The sequence below is a fragment of the Oncorhynchus nerka genome, linkage group LG9b, assembly GCF_034236695.1.
Source record: "Oncorhynchus nerka isolate Pitt River linkage group LG9b, Oner_Uvic_2.0, whole genome shotgun sequence".
Taxonomy (NCBI): domain Eukaryota; kingdom Metazoa; phylum Chordata; class Actinopteri; order Salmoniformes; family Salmonidae; genus Oncorhynchus; species Oncorhynchus nerka.
The window spans coordinates 37010003-37032199 of record NC_088424.1 but is presented as its reverse complement, the minus strand read 5'-3'; the positions used below and the strand labels follow the sequence as shown (position 1 = coordinate 37032199).

The following is a 22197-nucleotide window of genomic DNA, read 5'->3' as shown; positions in this document are numbered from 1 at the left end:
GTCAGTAGCATCAAGAAATGGGTTTCCATGGCCAAGCAGCCGCACACAAGCCTAAGATCACCATGAGTAATGCTAGGTGTTGGCTGGAGTGGTGTAAAGCTCACCGCCATTGGACTCTGGAAACACGTTCTCTGGAGTGATGAATCATGCTTCACCATCTGGCAGTCCGATAGACAAATCTGGGTTTGGTGTATGCCAGGAGAACGCTACCTGCCGCAATGCACAGTGCCAACTGTAACGTTTGGTGGAGGAGGAATAATAGTCTGGGGCTGGGCCCCTTAGTTCCAGTGAAGGGAAATCTTAATGTTACAGCATAAAATGGCATTCTAGACAATTCTGTGCTTCCAACTTTGTGGCAACAGTTTGGGGAATGCCCTTTCCTGTTTCAGCATGTCAATGCCCCCGTGCACAAAGCGAGGTCCATAAAGAATGGTTTGTTGAGATTGGTGTGGAAGAACTTGACTGGCCCGTACAGAGCCCTGACCTCAACACCATTGAACACATTTGGGGTGAATTGGAACACCAACTGCTAGCCAGGCCTAATCTCCCAACATCAGTGCCGACCTCACTAATGGGCGACACTTTAACACAGCATGCAATGCAACGCACAAACCTTTTCGTTCGGGCCCGTTTTTCCAAGTATCCTTCGTAGTAGCAGGTTGGGAGCTGCGCCCTGGTTTCCTCCGACCCCTAGCGCTGTTTCTTAGGTGTAGCAGCCATGAGTATAGCTGACTGGCTGGGCAAACCAGCCTTCCTTTTATGAGAACGCCATGGATATCCGCCAAAAACTGGCTGTCGTGCACGTCCTTCTGATGGACGTGTCAGTCAGTATAGAAGATGTCATGTGGTTTATTGTGCAGTTTGCATTGATTGATTCGGTTAGGCTTCTTCAGTAGGTTGAGCGATTAGTTGTGACATCTATTGCTTGAATATTATAACACACCTGCTTGGAAATGTATTTCAAAGCCTGACAGACCAATGTATTTCAAAGCCTGACAGACCAATGTATTTCAAAGCCTGACAGACCAATGTATTTCAAAGCCTGACAGACCAATGTATTTTTCACAACTGACTTGTTTTTTAAACCACTGATTAGATTGTCCTATTAATTTTAGCTACCTACAGGAGCATTTAAATGAAAATGGGTGTACAATAGACAACGACAATGAAAGAGAGACTTCTCTGGAAATTGTAATTTATATGTAAATGAAGGTATCATTCACATCCCCCTGAAGACACATCCAGCAGACGGAGGGCCACTTCACTTTCCTTCATATTTATTTAAGAAGCGATCGGACAACATTCTCCATTTACATCGTCGCAAAAATATACAATAAATGACAATACAAAGATAATAAAAGAATCCACATAAAGATAATCCTGCCTTGGTTCAAACCTCCACCCATGGAGAGCTTAAATGACCAAAAACACAGAGCCTCAAAATAAGGCATCATCGCTGAAGCAAGACACATAACCTATAGACACATGCAGGCAATGAGCAATTTACAATGGAGACTTCACAAAATGACTCTGTATATTAAAATAAAGCTGCTATTAAGATAATACTCGTAATATCAAAATAATATGATACTCCTGTGGGATTTGGTAGAAATACCCATCTTCGAATGTAGTGTGAAAAACATAAATAGATTGTCACCAACGACACCAGTCCGCAAAAACGGACATGCTCGATCTGAGCCCTTTGTTACATTACTCATAGACACCGGTAAACAAGGTACTTAGACAACTGGAGCTCCTCCCCCCCCTGCCTGCCTAGTTCCTTTTATTTAGGCTAATGGGATGTGGTAACCCACACCTGAACATTAATCACCTACAGAGGCACTAAAACCCATGTTAATACAACAAATATAGCCCAAGAGACATGTAAACATTAAGTTAGGAGGAACGTGTTTAGTTTATGCACATAGGATAGTCGTTTTTTTGGGTAGAGGTGCATGTTCTAGGGAAGGAGTGGAAGGTAGTAGTGGAGAGGGAGATGGGGGGGGTGTGGGGGATTTATGTAGTGACCTTTGAGAGACAGTGTTTGAGGGGGTGGATTTAGAGATGTCAGAAGGGGGTTTAGGGATGAAAATGGGAGAAGGGAGCAGGTGTGAGAGAGGTAGGAGGCGAGGGGGCAGCGGAATGGGGGCAGATAGCCAGTGAGTGGGGGTAGGGTATAAGCTGTCCTGTGCCCATTTCGACATAAAAACAATGAGTATGTTCCGCTTACAAGAATGTAGCAACTAGATAACGAGGGTAGACAGTTATCGGCTGTGGGTAGTCACAGTTCTGAGGCTCTGGGTAAAAAAAGACGTAGCTTGAATTGAAACACCCAGAAAGACTAGGTCATATACAGTACTATTTCCTGTCTCTCCCACCCACCCACACCATGGGGTGACACGTGTAAATACAAAAACAAGCCTTCTTTCAAATCCCCGTTTGGCAGCGGTTAGATGGAACAGTCCCTGCGGTTATATCCTCTGAAGGGATGGGTTTAGGGCCATTAAATATTGTGTGGATGAAGGGCAGGTTGTAGGCGGGTGGGTTGAATAAAGAGAAAATAATACCTTATAAAAATCCATAAATGTATCATTCTTGTGCAATTTATATCTTTAGGCTACATTGAGGTATTTCTTTCATTATCTTAGGCTATCTGGCATTAGTGCATAAGCCTAAACTTTAGGGCCTACCTGTACGCACGACAACTAGCCTATACACCAATCACTTTTAGGAACAGGCAGAAAAATATTCAATCCATGGAGGCAAAAAGCACAATGTTGGAGTTTCAATAAGAGAAAAGCTACAAAAGGAGAGTTGAAAATAAAGAGAAGGGAGGGCCAGAAAAGTAGTGTTTGGGAAAGATGTGGTGACGTGGTAAAGAGGATGATAGTGCCAGCTATGTTATGTGATGATTGTGAATTAAAGAACATGAGCTGGCGCACACCCAGAAATAAATAGTTTGTGTGGAGGTGCTGACTAACGGCGAATAAACTATCAAAATAAAGTTGCGCACTCCATGTATAAACTCCCAGCAATTTAATGGGTATTTACCAATGTTTCGGCATCACTGTGCCTTCCTCAGGGTAGGAGGGTAGGAGGAAGGCACAGTGATTCCTGAAACGTTGGTAAATACCCATTAAATTGCTGGGAGTTTATACATGGAGTGCGCAACTTTATTTTGATAGTTTATTCCTAGTTTATTCCTATGCCTATGGCATGTCAAGGGAACTGTAGCCTGCTGTTCAGATGGGTTAGATGGAAACTGTGTGCAGGTCTATAACCTCATACTTAATATGAACTCCTGCAGAATTAAGCATGTCTTGCAGTAAAATTATACACTAAATGTAGGAAATATGTGGACTTGGGAACAGGACTGGAAATTTTTTGTTCAGCATCTTGAGAGAATGTGAATGCTACAATTTCAAACCACATAATTTGCATCCAAGCCGAACTGAAACCTTATCAAAAACATGTTAGGTCGTTCACAGCTTTATATTTCCTAGTCAAACTGATGTCATTTGCGAATCTTGCACATAAAACTGGAAAAAAAATATAAAACATTTTGTTATTGCATTTTCTCTCCAAATCGCTAAACGTCTTTGCTCTGTGAAACTTTACCGATGTTAACTAGATTGAAGCATTCTTTCTATTGATTTATGACATTCTAGAAAGCAAGGGTTTAGTTAGTATTCTAGGGCAACATATGACAGAAGAGAAGCTGTATATATATATATATATATATATATAATTATAGACAAGTTGACTAACAAATAGCCTTCCAAAATGTCAGAAATCATAAGCAGAAACATGTCTAAATAAGGCAAAAACAAGTCCCTGCCCCCTCGGTCCAAAAACAAGTCCCTGCCCCCTCGGTCCAAAAACAAGTCCCTGCACCCTCGGTCCAAAAACAAGTCCCTGCACCCTCGGTCCAAAAACAAGTCCCTGCACCCTCGGTCCAAAAACAAGTCCCTGCACCCTCGGTCCAAAAACAAATCCCTGCACCCCCGGTCCAAAAACAAATCCCTGCACCCTCGGTCCCAAAAAATATTCCTGCAGTCTGACTAGCCTATAGTGCATTTTCTATATTTGCTGTTTAGGGTCGGGCCTCGGACGTTCACTTTATCACAGTCAGGCGGTTGCGGATGGGTTATAAGCAATTGCGGGTGTTAAACCAGCTGATCCAAGCACCACTAACACACTGTATGCAAACTGACTGTAGCAAGTGAATAATAGGAGGTCACTCTACACTGTTACTTTGGCTTCAGCCCTCAGGCACACAGGGTTAAGCCAGAAGGAGCAGATGGCTTCAAATCTAAGTTAGAACACAACACAAACAGAACAAAGCACTTGGGTGGGCAATGGAACGTTTCCCCTTTTCATCTTTTGACCATATAAAAGTTAGCAAAAATAAGAGACAGACAGAAGAGGGAGGCAAAGGGGTATAGCAGACAAAAGGAAGATCTCAATTGCATACTCCTTTTTCTCGAAACCCATTGGAAGGTCAGAGGGGACAGACCGGCTGGCTTTCTCATCCAATGGGTTTGAGCAGGAGACGAGGAGAAAGCAATTGAGATCTTCCCAGTCAATGAAAGGCAGCCTTGCAGCCGTAACAGTACTAAACGGAGATAGTGTTATAGTGTTTAGAGACATAGTATACCTGCCCTGCAGAGCTGTGTGTATGCCAACAGACAACCATTCACTACAGTTATTTACTAGCCTAGTTGCCCAACTGTTTCCAACAACACCATATATTTGCCTTGCCAAGGAAATGGCGACGTTGGCTTTAGTAGAAATAGGTAAGCAAATAGGCCAACTCTTCACGTAAGTTTAGACCCAGAGAAAAGCTGAACAATCACATTTACCAGGTATGGGATGAATTAGAAAAAGGACCACAAAATAAACAAAAATCAGCACTGAGGTCCATACAGGACTAGCCCCTGGGCACATTTCTAGGATCAGCTTACAGTCCATACATCCTAACCTTAACCATAAGTGGGAAACATACTAAACTGAACTTAGATCAGTCTCAGGGCAACTACATCCTACTCCTGAAGGTATAACAGGCTTAGACCACCAGAGGGCAGCTAAAGCCAAGATCTAACTCTCCATGCCAGGGAGAAAAATAATTGGTGTGTATGGATTTTGTGTTTTTATACAAGAAAAAGAGTGTGCATTAAAATGAACCAGATTCATTCAAATATTCCCAATTGTGGAAGAACAAAACATATTTAACCATTTTCCCTAGAATTAAGGGGCTATAAAGTAAATAGGTGATTAAAGGTAACAATTTCAAGGCAATTTTGTTGCAGTTTTTTTTCAAGGTGTGCTTAAAGCACACCTCTGGTAGTGTTCATGGGTACAGGTCACCCATAATGACAAACATCTCTAGTAACCCCATCTCCATATGTCCGGGTAAGAGAGGTGTAGTGTACAGAGAATGAAAACAAAGATACACATTCCTTGTGCTAACCTTTCTCTCCATCAACATCTTCCTCCCACTTTTTCTATCCATCCATCTTTAGGTGAATCTCAATCTAAGGTGACCTCTCATTTTATTTTCTTACACCGATATTTCCTTGTCCTGCTTTATTTAGATCAGTGATCATCAACAGGGGGAAGTCATTTTAGACTTTTGAGATGCCCCCCCATCATCTACCGCTGTCCTCCCTCATCTCCTCAGCCACCCCCCCCTCCCTTCCCCCTCCCTCCATCTCTCCCTTCCCCCTCCCTCCATCTCTCCCTTCCCCTCCCTCCATCTCTCCCTTCCCCTCCCTCATCTCTCCCTTCCCCTCCCTCATCTCTCCCTTCCCCTCCCTCATCTCTCCCTTCCCCCTCCCCCTCCCTCCCGCTCCTCTTGTTCTGTCAGTGTTACAGGGGCACCACCACTTCCACATAGTTGTTGGGGAAGAATCCCGATTGGCCGCGGATAGTGCCCTCCAACCAGTTCTCGTCGATGCGGTTGGTCAGCATGATGATGTCGCCCTCGCAGAAGCCCAGCTCACCCTCGTTCTCTGGCTCGAAGTCATAAAGGGCCTTAGCGCATGGCTCAGAGGCTGGGGAGAAGGAAAGGTAAGGAATGTGTTGAAGAGGGAAAGAGAAAATAAACTTTAATTTGACATTCTTTTGAAACGGATTCAGCAGCTTTGCTTTTCAAAGTGAGAGGCAGGAAAGGGACCAGAACACTTCATAAACGTCCAAACCGCTGCGCTCTCAGGGTTGAAGGGAGACGGGGTTAGTTTAGTCCCTCCAGGATTCTGTTGACCAATCACTGTACTAGTTCCGCAATTAAACAGTCAAACCACAGCAATATTTTCACACAAAACTGACCCATCATCACAGTACAAAAAGAGGGCTTGCAAAAATCACATTTACTGCATAATATGGTTCAATCAAGCCACAAGTCAACAAACTTTTTCGCTCGTCAGCGTATTTTCGCAAGTAATTTGAAAAAAATAATTGCATTTTGCCATCACTACAGACCCAAGTTTGATCCCAGGCTGTGTCGCAGTCGGCTGCGACCGGGAGACCCATTCGCCGGAGCACAATTGGCCCAGCGTCGTCCGGGTTAGGGGAGGGTTTGGCCGGCCGGGATGTCCTTGTCCTATCGCGCTCTAGCAACTCCTGTGGCGGGCCGGGCGCCTGCATGTTGACACGGTCGCCAGGTGTACAGTGTTTCCTCCGACACATTGGTGCGGCTGGCTTGAGTCAAGAAGCAGTGCGGCTTGGCAGGGTCGTGTTTTGGAGGACGCATGGATCTCGATCGTCAACCTCTCCCGAATCGTACGGGAGTTGCAGCGATGGGACAAGACTAACTACCAATTGGATACCATTGGATACCAAAAAATGTCAGAATTGCTGCGACAATGAAGTGAAGTGAGTTGGCTGCAGTAAGGGGTTAAAGCTTCCCACACACACCATTCCATGTTAGTAAAACTCTCCTGAAATGAAGTGAGTCGATTAAGTACCATGTTAATTGCCACTCTTTCAACCTCAATCACAGACTCTTTCACACTCATAGTGTCGACTGTTCTTCATGGACCGTGTTCTGTGGAAGGACGTGACGTCTACGGGGAGGGGAGGGGTGGGGTTTATACATAGAGAACGATCAGCTTTGGGCTGGTGAGACAAGACTACAATAGATAGATACATACAGAAACACACAAACACACAGAGGCACACACACAGCTAAGGGCCAGTCTTACCTGAGGAGTATGAAGGGGGGTTGGCAGAGGGGGAGTACTCTCCATTTGAATGCTCCTGCTCTTCGTAGTCAAAGGAGGCTTTGGGTTTAGGAGTGTACTCACGCCTGGGGCGAGACTGGGCCTCGTTCACCCTGATACACACAGCAGAGGGGATGAATCAGTCACATGTAAATACACACAGATACACACAACGACAACCAACACAAACAGCTTCAACTGAATTGTAGAAGTCCACACACACACACAGCTGACCTACCTGTCTCGGAGTTTGTCAGTCAGCTCCTCCAGAATCTGCACAGCCTGTTTGTGATACTGCAGTTGTGACTCGACCAGAGAAGCCATCTGACTCACCTGCTCTACCTAGAGACAAGCACAGAAACCAGTCAGATTCATCAATACAGGAGACTGGACTAGAAACGCTATTACCAGGGGGATGTACTAGAAACGCCATTACCGGGGGCTGGACTAGAAACGCCATTACCGGGGGATGTACTAGAAACGCCATTACCGGGGATGTACTAGAAACGCCATTACCGGGGGCTGGACTAGAAACGCCATTACCGGGGGGCTGGACTAGAAACGCCATTACCGGGGGGCTGGACTAGAAACGCCATTACCGGGGGGCTGGACTAGAAACGCCATTACCGGGGGGATGGACTAGAAACGCCATTACCGGGGGGCTGTACTAGAAACGCCATTACCGGGGCTGTACTAGAAACGCCATTACCGGGGGCTGGACTAGAAACGCCATTACCGGGGGCTGGACTAGAAACGCCATTACCGGGGGGCTGGACTAGAAACGCCATTACCGGGGGGCTGGACTAGAAACGCCATTACCGGGGAGGCAGGACTAGAAACGCCATTACCGGGGAGGCAGGACTAGAAACGCCATTACCAGGGGGACTGGACTAGAAATGCCATTACCAGGGGGACTGGACTAGAAACGCCATTACCAGGGGGACTGGACTAGAAACGCCATTACTATTTACACTTTTGTTCTCCCCCCTCACCACCCCGAGGTCAATTTTCCGACTCTCGAAACTGCTTTGTTTCAGATTAACACGCCACTTACATGGTACTAACACATGTTGTACTCAGTCTCCTCATCTGATGAAATAAAAGGTCATCTAAGACAGGTTTGGCACGTTCTTAGGTTGCAGAGTCAAAGTGGAAAACTAGAATCGTCACCTAATACGCATTGCTGTGATATTACATAACTGTTCCACTCGCTAGCTATGGAGTCGTGGCAAGCTGACTGCATATTGGTCCTGAAATACTCATCAACGCTAATGCTAACATTGTTGCCAATGCTAGCGCCAGTGCTACTGCCAATGCCAATGCCAGATGTTGAAGCCCCTACTGGGTATTATGGTTTGGGAGTATGAAGCCTGAATTCTGAACTTCTACCCAGCCAACCAATGGAAAATAGCCTCTTTCTTCTTAACTAAACAGATTTTCCTTGCTTCTGTTGTTTCTACTTGCGTTCAATGAGTTTAAGCCCATTTGTTGCTGTGAAAGTAAGCACTTTGCGACTAAATAATTTGCAAGAAGCACCATACGAATAAAATGAGATTGTTGCTGTCCATCTCTGGCATTATTCCCCAGATCCCTCAACTCTAACCCTTGACCTCTGAGATAAGTCTCACATCAGTCTCCAGCAGGTTGTGCATGGAGCTCTCTGCCATCTCTTTGGACTCGTGGAACTTCTCCAGGGCTGATCTCAGCTCCTCGTCTGGGATCTTCCCCTGGCGTTTCTTCTTATAATCGTAGTCCAGACGCCTGCCTTCCAACTTCTTCAGATGGTGCTGAGGATGGAGGAGAGAGTCCTCCATTAGTTGATTGTGAAGGGTTAGAAAATAAAATGTGTAATGTTGAGGGAGAGTTGAGAATCCCTTATTCATCTCATTCTAGGTCTCTACCTGGATGTCTTTGATGTCCTTGTCGACGACGGCCTGCAGTGGATCGATAAAGTTCTGTTTGACATCGATGTCCAGGGAATCTTTGACCTCAGCAAGCCTCTTCATGGACTCGCCCACATCCACCAGGGCGCCACCTACAGGACAAAGACAGTTACATGAGAGTGAGCACGCAATCCCCTCACCGGCCACAATAAAGGACAAGGTTCTTCTGTCGAGTACGTGGTCCCTACTTCACACACAAACGCACCTGGAATTCAGTATTCTGAGAGCCAAAGGCTAGGGCACAAAGGTAAAATAAAGCTTATGGTAGTTTATGAAATCACTCTCTTTCTTACCAAAGTTGGTGTCCTCTCCCATCTCTCGTCCGAACTTGGCCATGCTCTCCCCCAGCAGCCCCTCAGCCTGGGGATAGCCAGGGCTCTTCACCTGGCCCCGCATCTTAGACACCGTGTTCAGCATGGTCAGCTTGGCCCTGGACGCTGGGTTGGGCTGCAGGTACTCCGATGTTTTAGAGATGACATCCACCACTGCTTTACTGGTGACATCTGCCCTCTGTGGGGAAGGGAAGAAGGAGAGACAGCGAATGTACAATCTACTCTGACAAAATGGATCGATAGGAAAATCCAATCTTAAGTTAATAGGAGTGTATGTTTTTTTGTGTTGGAGAGAGATCACTTACCTTCTCCAGATCTTTGAAGTCTTCATCCAGCTTGGTTCCCTCTGCACCTCCGACCTTCTCACTGACCATCTACAAAAGGAGAAAATTAAGTTCAAGTCTTTTACATGCATTCTGCACAGGACAACAAAGCCGTTCCTAATTCAAACAGAACAGTAGCATATAGAAGTGAAATGATGCATGGACCTCGTGATGGAGAACGATTTTATTTGATTGCGATTTTGTTAGGGCTGACCCCAATTACTCGGCAGGTCGATTGTTCGGTCGATTGGCTTTTGATCGACCAAGATTTTTTTTTGTAGTCGAGCAGTAGAATAAACTCAGCAAAAAATAAATAAACATCCCTTTTTCAGGACCCTGTCTTTCAAAGATACCTCATACAAATCCAAATAACTTCACAGATCTTCATTGTAAAGGGTTTAAACACCGTTTTCCCATGCTTGTTCAATGAACCACAAACAATTAATGCACCTGTGGAACAGTCGTTAAGACACTAACAGGTTACAGACAGTAGGCAATTAAGGTCACAGTTATGAAAACTTAGGACACTAAAGAGGCCTTTCTACTGACTCTGAAAAACACCAAAAGAGAGAAGCCCAGGGTCCCTGCTCATCCCCGTGAAAGTGCCTTAGGCATGCTGCAAGGAGGCATGAGGACTGCAGATGTGGCCAGGGCAAAAAATTGCAATGTTCGTACTGTGAGACGCATAAGAGCGCACTACAGGGAGACAAAACGGACAGCTGATCGTCCTCGCATTGGCAGCCCACGTGTAATAACACCTGCACAGGATCGGTACATCTGAACTCCACACCTGCGGGACAGGTGCAGGATAGCAACAACAACTGCCCGAGATACACCTGGAACGCACAATCCCTCCATCAGTGCTCAGACTGTCTGCAATTGGCTGAGAGAGGCTGAACTGAAGGCTTGTAGGCATGTTGTAAAGGCAGGTCCTCATCAGACATCACCGGCAACAACGTCGCCTATGGGCACAAACCCACCGTCGCTGGACCAGACAGGACTGGCAAAAATGCTCTTCACTGACGAGTCACGGTTTTGTCTCACCAGGGGTGATGATCGGATTCGCGTTTATCGTAGAAGGAATGAGCGTTACACCGAGGCCTGTACTCTGGAGCAGGATCGATTTGGAGGTGGGAGGTCCGTCATGGTCTGGGGCGGTGTGTCACAGTATCATCGGACTGAGCTTGTTGTCATTGCAGGCAATCTCAACGTTGTGCGTTACAGGAAAGACATCTTCCTCCCTCATGTGGTACCCTTCCTGCAGGCTCATCCTGATATGACCCTCCAGCATGACAATGCCACCAGCCATACTGCTCGTTCTGTGCATGATTTTCTACAATACAGGAATGTTAGTGTTATGCCATGGCCAGCGAAGAGACCGGATCTCAATCCCATTGAGCACATCTGGGACATGTTGGATTGGAGGATGAGGGTTAGGGCCATTCCCCTTAGAAATGTCCGGGAACTTGCAGGTGCCTTGGTGGAAGTGGGGTAACATCTCACAGCAAGAACTGGCAAATCTGGTGCAGTCCATGAGGAGGAGATGCACTGCAGTACTTAATGCAGCTGATGGCCACACCAGATACTGTTACTTTTGACCCCCCCCTCCCTTTGTTCAGGGACACATTATTCCATTTCTGTTAGTCACATGTCTGTGGAACTTGTTCAGTTTATGTCTCAGATGTTGAATCTTGTTATGTTCATACAAATATGTGCACGTTACGTTTGCTGAAAATAAACCTAGTTGACTGTGTGGACGTTTCTTTTTTTTTTCAGCGTTAATATAAATTACCGTTCAAACGTTTGGGGTCCCTTAGAAATGTCCGTTTTTGAAAGAAAAATCACATTTTTTACCATTCAAACAACATCAAATTGATCAGAAATACAGTGTAGACATTGTTAACATTGTAAAAGACGATTGTAGCTGGAAACGGCTGATTTTTTATGGAATATCTACATAGGCGTACAGAGTCCCATTATCAGCAACCGTCACTCCTGTGTTCCAAGGGCATGTTGTGTTAGCTAATTCAAGTTTATTACTTTAAAATGGCTAATTGATCATTAGAAAAGCTGAAAACTGTTGTGCTGTTTAAAGCGATAAAACTGGCCTTCTTCAGACTAGTTGAGTTTCTGGAGCATCAGCATTTGTGGGTTCGATTACAGGCTCAAAATGGCCAGAAACACAGAAATGTCTAATGAAACTCGTCAGTCTACTCTTGTTCGGAGAAATTAAGGCTATTCCATGCGAGAAATTGCCAAGAAACTGAAGATCTCGTATAACGCTGTGTACTACTCCCTCACTGAACAGTGCAAACTGGCTCTAACCAGAATATAAAGAGTGGGAGGCCCCGGTGCACAACTGAGCAAGAGGACAAGTACATTAGTATCTAGTTTAAGAAACAGACACCTCACAAGTCGTCAACTGGCAGCTTCATTAAATAGTACCCCGCAAAACACCAGTCTCAATGTAAACAGTGAAGAGGCGACTCTGGGATGCTGGTCTTCTAATGTACTTGTCCCTTTGCTCAGTTGTGCACCAGGGCCTCCCATCACTCTTTCCATTCTCGTTAGAGCCAGTTTGCACTGTTCTGTGAACGGAGTGGGACAAGGGACAAAAAAAAATACATTTTCTTTCAAAAACAAGGACATTTCTAAGTCACCCCAAACTTTTGAATGGTAGTGTGTGAGAGATATATATACACACACACAAACACACACCTACCTATCTCAGTGAACTAATCCATTGGAGGCCTAGACTAAAAGCCAATTTATGCTTGATGTGAAAATGTGGCCAGTGGATCCATATGGAGGGTATGACCAATTGTGGAGCCTCTGGAGGCATGCAGAGGCCAAATCATCCTGTATAAACACAAATTAATTTCCATGAAAACTTCCTTCACAAGAGCTCTGCGCTGCTCCGTGGAGCGCAAGAAGTATGAATGCCCTGACTACTGCAGAGGCCGTATCACCATAAATGCTGCATGGCCAATGCAGATGTCGGATTGACCATGCAGCGCCCAGATTCACAATGCACTTCTCTCTCCAGAATGCCTTCTCTCCCGCCAATTGGTGCACATTCATTGTTTCATAACTTCATTGTGTGAATTGTTTGCGTTTGATTGTTAGTGTAGATCAACTCCCCATTACATACATCACCAGTAGTACATTTACCGTTAATTCTTATAATTTGTAATCTACAATGTTTGTTTGGTTAAGGTATTTTCTGTTAATGCATTCAATCTATTATTATTCCTTTTACCGTTCTCATTGTGCATAGCGCACAACCAAATGCAACACTTGTGAGAAACAAGTTTGAGTTTATTTCATACCATTTAGGAGTTTTGTCAATTCAATTTAGTCATTGTCTTTTGTTTGGAGCGCTCCTGTCAATGTTGATTAAGCTTATAGGCTACCTGGTCTGCTCTCTAATGTAGGCATATAAATGTGCCCATTTGGGGATCTGATAGAATTTCTGATTGGCTTAACGTACCACCACTACTGACATGTGGAGCGTCTCAAAATAATTGTTTCCTGTTTTGAGGTGAAAACAGGAAACAAAGGTCTGTTTTTACTTCCATTGAAAAAGATAAATAGTTCCTCAATGTATTTGAAAAATCTTTCCAGCGCTCTCCCTTTTCAATAACCACACACATGAAAGGGAGAAATGTCATGCTCTGATCTTGTGGAAACATAAAATAGGCCTACCTGATTACTTCTTGTCAGTGCTCGACTTGGACTCAAATAAGTTCCGGTACTCATTTTGGGTGCTGGTACTGTTTATATTTTGGGTGCAGGAGATATTCTATAAAGAGGTACATGATGAGGACCAGCTACTGACAGCTGTCGTCCTCATTATGCTACATGACATAACTAGGAGGTGGGCCTGCCTGGGAGTGGGAATATATTTGTGGTATTTGTTTTCATGTAATCAACATGTCTCTCTGGTGTGTGTGTTCATACGACTCAGTTCAGCGGCTTCACAGTTTTTCCTTTCCGTTTATTAAAATGTGGCCGTATCCCATCAGCGGTTCATTAAAATGTGGCCGTATCCCCTCAGCGGTTCATCAAAATGTGGCCGTATCCCCTCAGCGGTTCATCAAAATGTGGCCGTATCCCCTCAGCGGTTCATCAAAATGTGGCCGTATCCCCTCAGCGGTTCATCAAAATGTGGCCGTATCCCCTCAGCGGTTCATCAAAATGTGGCCGTATCCCCTCAGCGGTTCATCAAAATGTGGCCGTATCCCCTCAGCGGTTCATCAAAATGTGGCCGTATCCCCTCAGCGGTTCAAAATGTCGCAACTGAAAAGGCCACTGATTTTAATGCCCGAGTAACAAGATGAACAACACGTGTTGCAATCCTCATGCCTCCTTTTCCCACCAGAGATGAGTTTATCAAATCGACTTGTTTGTGGATAAAACGCCGAGCATGACGCGGTGCACATAAAAATACGTTTTGCGGTTAAATTCCCATGTACCGAATCATTGAATACAAGTTAAATGGGTTTTTAAATGGCATTTTCAACTTGTTTTGTCACGTACAAATGATTAATTTTATGTATAGAGAATGAGCCCACTCTGGTCTTTGCGCGTGCGCTCTAACCAACAGCTGGCAGATAGTGCTGGCTACCTAGGCTACATGATGAGATTCCTATTAGACAAAAGATCCTTTTTATTTGTCAAACAGCAGCCAAGCATCGCTCATCATGTCACCAGAAAACGACCCTCAATATTTAATGTAAAGCAGCATCAAGCTCATCACCGTGCACTTTCAGCACGCTGTGAAGTTCATCATAACATTTAATCTGTAGCCTAATAAACTGCATGGTTTACCGAGTCGTAGTGGGAGGACCACACAACATATGGTTATTATAAAAAATACAAAAAGATCCTACCTTGTCTAGCGTGATGTTTTGTCAACATTTGGAAAGTTTACCGACAAATTTGCTGTTCCCATCAGGGCTGTCATGTATTTTACTCACATAAAAAGGTTGGATGGAAACCTGGTTACTGTAAAGTCCTAGTTATTTTGTTGCTTTGACAGTGATTTCTGAAGATTTCTCTTTTATTTCATGTGATTAGTGATTCATTTGACATCAGTCCCTCATTTTAAGGTCAACCCTGTTACGTCAACTGAACTTGTTTCAATATGTTAAAACTATTCCTTATGATAAAAAAATTGAAAATAAAAAAAGAAAGCCAAATCAGAGTAAAATCAGTTCAGATGGTTCTACTCTTTTAGGCAATTTTCAGGTGGAAAACTGAGTGGGTCAAACATAACACGTCAACCTGTTAGACAGGCTCGAAATGTTCATTTCATTTTTTGGGGTGAAGCTTGCATTCAATTGCCACTCCCGGTTGCACACAACATGCTTCCATTCCCCCTGTTACAAGGGGATTCATGGCTGATTTAAGAATAAATCTTCAAAACTCTTTATTTGGCAATTACGACAGCCATTTCTTTTTTTTGTGATGCACCGATATTACATTTTTAGCAGATACCAATATTTTCCTTGCCCAAAAAAACCAATACCGATATTTAAAATTTTAGCTGCCTTTTAAGCATTCTAGTACAGTTAAAGTGTTCACACACACACGGGCGCAGGTCTAAGGTACTGCATCTCAGCGCAAAAGGCATCACTACAGTCCCTGGTTTCAATCCAAGCTGTATCACACCCGGCGGTGATTGGGACTCCCATAGGGCGGCGCACAATTGGCCCAGTGTCGTCTGGGTTTGGCCGTCATTGGAAATAAGAATTTGTTCTTAACTGACTTGCCTAGTTAAAGTTACACACACACACAAAGTTATTTTGTTGGCATTTATGCATGTCCCCATTACCAGTAAAACATTATCAAAACCTATTCCTTTCACTTACCTGCTGTGCTGTTTCGTTGTTCATTTGTTCAGTCGTCTCAACCAGGATTTCTATGGAACGCAGTTTGGGTCTTTGCATGTCAAAAAAGATACATGTCAAATAACACTATTTGACGTGTCAAATAAGCTGGTTGACCAATCAGGACCTGAATATGACTGCACGTCACATAATTTAACGAGTTCATATTTTTTTACGTAGTTATTACACATCGATTACATTATCACTCGTATTTCATATGTCATAATGATTTGTTGATACGTATGCTATAACGCTGGTAAAGTTGTCCCGCGCACCTACAGTCCTGGTCATAAAAAAAAAGCTAGCTAGCTCATGGATGCAAACAACGTTCTTCCCCCAAAACATAGCAAAACAATCGGTTTCAGTAACTATATAGCTAGGTGTCATCTAAAATAACCCTCATTTATAAGACAGTTCTTATTTGATTAATGCTGGTAGGAACCATCTATGTTAATCTAGCCACAATAAGGATTAGCCACAATAGCGGACTTTGCAGTTAGCCTTCAAAATAAAAGTATGCAATTGACAGTGATGCAAATTAATACAAATAAGTAGAATTATGGCACAATTGAATAGATTATGCTAAACAAGGTTGGAATGTTATATAAAATCAACAAAAGACTATTTGTTAATCTGTTCAAATCACACTGGATGTATTATACTTTAGAATTGCATTGGGGGCATACTTATTTCACTGACCAGCCTTACCTGTGGATTGTGGATCAATGACACGAGGTATCAGTTTACTCAGTGACACCCAGATAACATTAGCGTTGTAGCTCTTATTGCGGGACTCTGAAACAACTGAATTGAGCCACATATACTGTCAACCTATGTGTATTGAACACTATTCCTGAGGAAAAACAATACTGCATGGATGTTTTGGAGTCTGATAACTGAGGAGGACGTTGGGAAAAAAATTGCTTGGGTATTGAGTAGACCAATACCCCATTGCATTGTACCCCAGGGCAAGCTGTACAGTGCAACATGAAGGTCAATACACACAATAGGCTGACTGGAGAGGTGATTTCACACAGTCACAGTCCCGTGATAAAAACTACAACAAAAATATTTGTGTAAACTCTTCACAGTTCTGTGGGTGTCACCGAGTAGACTGATACCCCAGTTCATTGCTTCGCATTCCAACCTTGTTTAACATGATCTAGTTTAAATATGATTCCACCAATTGTAACCTTCTACATTACTTTCTAAGAGGTACTTTTATTTTGAAGACAAAACTCAAATTCCACTATTGTGTCTAATCCTTATTGTGGCTAGCTTCACAACACATAACCCGTTCTGGTCGAGCCTCACAAGCCAGATGAAGCTAGCTGGCTGCTTATAACGTTAGCTTTGGGCAACAGGGTTAAGTAGCTGCATAGCTATTTATTTTCATGGAACTGAAGTTCAATTTCAATAGGTAAACAACAAGTGACTATCTAGCTAATACTTAAACACAAGGATTCCTAAATCATTGCTAAGAATAATGAAAATGACTGCAATTTCTACTGGTCATTGTTTTCAGGCTGATTGTATTGGTGCTAGCTAGGTAACAATCTAAAGCTAGCTAGCTAGCTACCCCAGAAGTTGCGACCGAACAAATAATGCTTTATTACAAACGCTGTATTGTAAACACATTGTTCGTGGCCAGTGTTTGCAGACTTTTGTACAGCTTTGATAGAGCTACTGATAGTAGTGGTGGCACTTGGCTTGCAAGAGCAAATTTAGAACACAACATTCTATAATATAACTGTTATTTAACGCGTCAGATAGTGTTATTTGACATGCATCTTTGACACGACCTAAACAACGTTCCATAGAATGTTGTGAAGCTAATAGCAGTGACGCTATTACTGTGTAAGGCTAGTAGGGCAACATCTGAAAAATAGCGCACTTGGTTAGTGTGTACCGGTGCTCGATCAGTCGCGAAAGCCAACGTCACCCACGACAGAGAACGGTTGATTATCAAGGGCAATGAATTCCATTATCCTGCCGTTAATGGATTTTCGCCTTTTGAGTTGTCTCGCTGAAATGTTCTTACTTTTTCAAATGACTGCTTGATCCACACAGCAGACATTGTGGGCTAGGTTAGGAATACTGTGTTGCAAGTGTAGTGCAAAATTTTACGTTGCGTCATGTACCTACAGGTATGCATGTCAGCTTTGACATCGATTTTGCAAATCGGCGTTAAACTATACATCGGGCCGATACAGATTTAGGCATTTTTAAGCTAATATCGTCCGATTCCGATATGTTCACCGATATATCGTGCATCCCTATTTTTATTTATTTTTTAACCTCGAGATGGGAAAATGTGTTTATGAAGTTGAACATGTGCTCTTTTTTTAACAAAAAAAAGGCCCCAAATTAGTGGAACATCCCATTAGATAATCCCATGTGAGGAAGTGAGTGTGTGTTTACCGGCAGGCTGTTGACAGAGTCCGTTCTCCTGGCTTAATAACAACCCAGGAATCCGGTTTGGGCACTACTGCAACATTGCCAGGATTCCAAAGCACACCAGAACCAGGAGAACAACTCACCCAACAATCACACAGCTGTTTGAGCAACACACCAATAGACTGACCTATTTCCAAAACAGGCCCCTATAACATAACAGATGGCCTCATAATAAGGGTCAGTACACTCAGACACCCACGCCCTGATTTCTCCCAGAGATATTTAATGACAGGGGTTTGAGAGTGACTAGGCCTTGCCTACTAGGTGCCTTTGTGCTCATTTACCCAAAAACCAGTCAGACTATTTTATAGTAGTGAGGTGAGTGGGACAGTCAGGCCATTCCAGTTCACACATTGTGTTACATCACTAATTATGGAGGCCTCGAGAGTATTTACTACTAAAGATCAAATAGAAACGGTTCAAATTGGCCTCTCAAAGCTGTCAGATGACTTCCTTAGGACTACTTACAACCTGTTCTGTAACTACCTCACTTGTGGCCAAATGCGGATTGTAGTAGTATCTGCAAAGGCTATAATGTATCTCAGATCCATCCAATGCAATAACAACCCTTTTATTTGTGTTACACCACTAGTACTTCCTAGCCTCCGGTTTTCAAGGGGATATGAAAAAAATTGAGCCTGTGACGCAACATCCGCATTTGGACGTTAACAAGGCGACACTTATCTTAACTCCTCCTCCACATTTACTGGATTGGTTGAACATTGCAGAAGAGAACCTCCCAACAGTTTTTTCCCCCAAGACCAGTATGTAAGGAATCTAGTTTCATGTGTTTCTTTTACACCTGTTAAGTACTTCCGAAACAGGTGATACATTCCACATAAAGGTAATAAGCATGTTTGTATCCGGCGAGTGGGTGCTAATCAGTGTGTGAGGCCTAGCTATGGAGCCTAGCTATGGAACCATCAATCATGGACTCATCTGCAAATTGGCACAATCACTCCAAACACATATGAATCTTCATCTCATGAAGATGGACAGGTGAAGGGAATGGGAGAGGGAGAAAGGAAGAGACCAGTGTGGTGGCACTGGAGGGAATGGAATGTCCATCTCCCTCCCAGAAACACCAAACCTTCCCTGCATCCCTCCTAATAAACGGACAAGTGAGAGTAACTTCAGAGGTGCATTCTATGTTGTTATTCATGACATTGATATGACAATGAAGGCAGTACAGATAGGTCAAACTACAGATACTTATATACAGTACCTGTCCAAAGTTGACACACCTACTCATTTAATAGTTACTATTTTTTTAACTAATTTCTACAAAGTAGAATAGTGAAGACATCAAAACATATGGAATCGTGTATTAACCAAAAGTGTTATATATATATATATATATATATGATTCTTCAAAGTAGCCACCCTTTGCCTTGATGACAGCTTTGCACACTCTTGGCATTCTCTCAACCAGCTTCACCTGGAATGCTTTTCCAACAGTCTTGAAAGAGTTCCCACATATGTTGAGCACTTGTTGGCTGCTTTTCCTTCACTCTGTGGTCAAACTCATCCCAAACCAACTCAATTGGGTTGAGGTCAGGGGATTGTGGAAGCCAGGTCATCTGATGCAGCACCCAATCCCTATCCTTCTTGGTCAAATAGCACTTATACAGACTGGAGGCGTATTGGGTCATTGTACTGTTGAAAAACAAAATTATAGTGGGACTAAGCACAAATCAGATGGGATGGTGCATCACTGCAGAATGCTGTGGTAGCCATGCTGGTTAAGTGTGCCTTGAATTCTAAATAAATCCCTGAGAGCATTTCCAGCAAAGCACCCCCACACCTCCTCCTCCATGCTTCACGTTGGGTCTAGACATGCGGAGATAATCTATTCACCTACTCTGCGTCTCACAAAGACACAGCGGTTGGAACCAAAAATCTAAATTTGGACTCATCAGACCAAAAGAGAGATTTCCACCGGTCTAATGTCCATTGCTCGTGTTTCTTGGCCCAAGAAAGTCTCTTATTGGTGTCCTTTAGTAGTGGTTTCTTTGCAGCAATTCGACCATGAAGGCCTAATTAATGCAGTCGATAATTGAGATGTGTCTGTTACTTAAACTCTGAAGCATTTATTTGGGCTGCAATTTCTGAGGCTGGTAACTGATGAACTTATCCTCTGCAGCAGCTATAACTCTGGGTCTTCCTTTCCTGTGGCGGTCCTCATGAGAGCCAGTTTCATTATAGTGCTTGATGGTTTTTGCAACTGCACTTGAAGAAACTTCCAAAGTTCTTAATTTTCCAGATTGACTTACTTTCAAGTCTTAAAGTAATGATGGACTGTCATTTCCCTTTGCTTATTTGACCTGTTCTTACCATAATATGGACTCTTTTACCAAATAGGGTTATCATCTGTATACCACCCCTACCTTGTCACAACACAACTGATTAGCTCAAACACATTAAGGAGGAAAGAAATTCCACAAATGAACTTAACAGGGCACACCTGTTAATTGACATCTATTCCAGGAGACGATCTCATGAAGCTGGTTGAGTGAATGCCAAGAGTGTGCAAAGCTGTCATCAAGGCAAAGGGTGGCTACTTTGAAGAATCAGAACTATATTTTGATTTGTTTAATACTTTTCTGGTTACTACATGATTCCATGTGTGTTTTTTCATAGTTTTGATGTCTTCACTGTTATTCTACAATGTTAAAATATATATATTTTTTTTTAAACCTGGAAAGAGTAGTTGTCCAAACTTTTGACAGGTACTATGTTATCGTAATCCAATGTCCATGAAATGAGATCATCCTGAGCTCAAATGAAAAGGGGTTTATCACATACAGCTAGATTAATTCCCCTCTAGTCTACACCGATTTATCCGTTCCTCCAAGGAAGAAAATGTTTTGCTAAACTCAGAAAGAGGGGGGAAAGTATTTAAAGTGAATCATGTAAACGTTCTGATACGAAACCCACTAACGTTAGTTTGTTTATGTTTGCATAGAAAAATTGCTATGACACCGAAACAATGGTGCTGTTTTCAAACACTGTTTTTATAGTAAATTGAAACAATGTGTCAATCTCATTACGACACGACAAAGTAACGTTATGTGCTGAACTGACAGCTACTAGCATAGCCAACTCAATGGAGCTATGCAGATTTAACTTTACGAGGACTTTTCAGGCCACTGAAGTTAGCCATTAGACAAATGTAAAAGTTAAATCATTTAGCTAATAAATAAAACATTTGGGTCAGATATTTCCTTGTCAAAAGGCACATTTAACTAGTTAGCTATATTGCACAAGTAATGCTAACGTCGCTAGCTTTCCAGCGAATTTAGCTAGCTAACATACAACAACGTTTGCCGAAGTAAAAAGTTGTTCACTGACCTGGCTTGCTTTGTAAAATTGTTTCTTGAAGCCTGCGACTGACATTTTTGATGCAGGATATAAGCTTCTTTCTTTACTTGCAAGTTGCTTTTAAACAATTGCTGAAGTTTCTCTTCTGCGTCGTTTTCTCCGCAGCGGACTAAACTTCCTTCGCCGTGGAGTTTAGTCCTCAACAGTGGATCATACTCTCCTTCAAGCTAGTTTTCCTTTGCGAGTGGAACTTGCCTGGCAACCAGTCTACTTCCTGCAAGGCATCGTAGCTTCTGCTATACTGAACAAAAATATAAACGCAACAATTTAAAAGATTTTACAGTTACAGAGTTACAGTTCATATAAGGAAATCAGTCAATTGAGATAAATTCATAAGGCCCTAATCTATCGAATTCACATGGCTGGGCAGGGGTGCAACCATAAATTGGCCTGGGAGGGCATAGGCCCACCCACTGGGGAGCCAGGCCCAGCCAATCAGATAGAGTTTTTCCCCACAAAAAGGATTTATTATAGACAAAAAAAATACTCCTCAGCACCCCCCCATGAACTGGCATGGTTACAAGTGGTCTGTGGTTGTGAAGCTGAAGGTACTGCCAAATTCTCTAAAACGATGTTGGAAGCAGTTTATTGTACAGAAATTAACATTCAATTCACTGGCAACAGCTCTGGTGGGCATTCCTGCAGTCAGC

General features: G+C 43.2%; 1 protein-coding gene across 1 annotated transcript; it reads right to left on the bottom strand.

Moving 5' to 3' along the window:
- Positions 1 to 5841: 5841 nt before the first annotated feature.
- On the bottom strand, positions 5842 to 21906 carry LOC115118362 (endophilin-A2-like). The gene is made up of 8 exons (XM_029646960.2): positions 21518 to 21906; positions 9801 to 9869; positions 9457 to 9673; positions 9122 to 9255; positions 8849 to 9007; positions 7459 to 7562; positions 7203 to 7333; positions 5842 to 6053 (listed from the first exon to the last, which is right to left on the bottom strand). Exons 1-8 carry the CDS (start codon positions 21560 to 21562, stop codon positions 5869 to 5871), a joined length of 1044 nt encoding a protein of 347 aa, XP_029502820.1. The 5' UTR covers positions 21563 to 21906; the 3' UTR covers positions 5842 to 5868.
- Positions 21907 to 22197: the final 291 nt, after the last annotated feature.

Bases quoted from the DNA above. Each gene is read 5' to 3' on its own strand.
- LOC115118362 (XM_029646960.2), bottom strand. From the start codon at position 21,562: ATGTCAGTCGCAGGCTTCAAGAAACAATTTTACAAAGCAAGCCAG. The intron at 9,256-9,456 runs GTAAGAAAGAGA...TTTGTCCTGTAG, and splicing joins GGGAGAGGACACCAACTTTG to GTGGCGCCCTGGTGGATGTG. The intron at 6,054-7,202 runs GTAAGACTGGCC...CCTTCTCCCCAG, and splicing joins CCCCCCTTCATACTCCTCAG to CCTCTGAGCCATGCGCTAAG.